Source organism: Penaeus monodon, chromosome 33, assembly GCF_015228065.2.
Source record: "Penaeus monodon isolate SGIC_2016 chromosome 33, NSTDA_Pmon_1, whole genome shotgun sequence".
Taxonomy (NCBI): domain Eukaryota; kingdom Metazoa; phylum Arthropoda; class Malacostraca; order Decapoda; family Penaeidae; genus Penaeus; species Penaeus monodon.
Genome location: NC_051418.1, coordinates 36,119,892 through 36,121,094, shown reverse-complemented (window position 1 = coordinate 36,121,094; position 1,203 = coordinate 36,119,892). Strand labels below are relative to the sequence as shown.

General features: G+C 37.0%; 1 protein-coding gene across 1 annotated transcript in view; it reads left to right on the top strand.

Moving 5' to 3' along the window:
* The window catches only part of LOC119594445, an 8,665-nt gene that overhangs the window by 4,950 nt on the left and 2,512 nt on the right, over positions 1-1,203 (top strand). Inside the window, exons 2-4 of the mRNA XM_037943503.1 lie at positions 52-107; positions 425-533; positions 731-1,057. Coding sequence (XP_037799431.1) covers positions 52-107; positions 425-533; positions 731-1,057 — 492 coding nt within the window. The remainder of the gene's footprint in view (positions 1-51; positions 108-424; positions 534-730; positions 1,058-1,203) is intronic.

Genomic DNA, 1,203 nt, shown 5'->3' with positions numbered 1-1,203 from the left:
ACACTTATATATGCTTAAAATATTAATTAGTCTCTCCTTTCTGTCCCACAGGATCAGGAACGCGATCAATCTCTGCCGAGATGGCTCCACACAAGGCCTTCCCCAGAGTAAGTTGAATGAATTCCATTCCATTTTACTGGTTCAACATGGCTTCAGAGATATGACCTGTGCCATGTCATGCATATCACGAAAGTTCAGAGATAAGATTAGCCTTATCACTTTAGGCAATTACCTGTTTAAAAATCAGTTTTATATATCCAAACATTTCATTACTAAGTTTCCTAATGAGATAATTAAATTAATGCTTTTATACTGTAACATTTCTTTGTAAGAAAGAAGTCTGTTGCATAGGATATCCAGACATTTTGTAAGTAACATCAATGAATAGTTAAGTAATAATCTCTATCTTTGAACTCCCCTACAGGATGGACAAGAACCTCCATCAGCCACAAACAAGCAAGTTCCCTGGTTACCCAGAGAACGACACCATGAGAACCACTCCACCACTTTAACCCCCCTTAGAGGCTCATTTGGTTAGTTCTGAGATTTAGGGGTTGGAACAGTGCAGTTTATTTGCCTTTTGTAATGAGAGCAAATATTTGGCTAATTAGATTTCAAAAAAGATCAATCGTATTCTCAACCATTCAGTGCTAAATCAACATTTTCATATTTTTCTCAACAAGTAACAGTCTGTAAGACCATCATAATCTAATTTCAAACATCCTTTCAGAAAAAAACAATCCGCAAGAAAAACCCATTGCCGAGTGGACATACGAGGATGTAGTCTTCTTCATCTTCAAAGCCCAGGAAGACCTAAACCTGGACAGCAAGAACCTCGATGTCAACTTCTCCGAGTTGAGCGGTTCGACGGGGAAAGATCTCTTGAATATGGATATTGAAGGATTTAAGAGATTTTCAAAGGGTTATGGAGAGCAATACTATAGATATTTCATTGAAATGAGAGATGAGGAGAGGAGATTAGAGCTGCAGAGACATGAAGAGATACAGAGAAGAGAGGAATTGCGGAGGCAAGAAGAAGAGAGAAGACAGTCAATTGGTGAGGAACATATCCTTTTTGTTTTGCTTTTTATTTCAAAGTAGTCGTACTTTTATGGCTAATATCTTTCATATCAGTTTCTTATAATAATGGATTTCAAAGGAAATTCAGGTAATCATACAATTGGTGTAGAAGGGAGATAATTT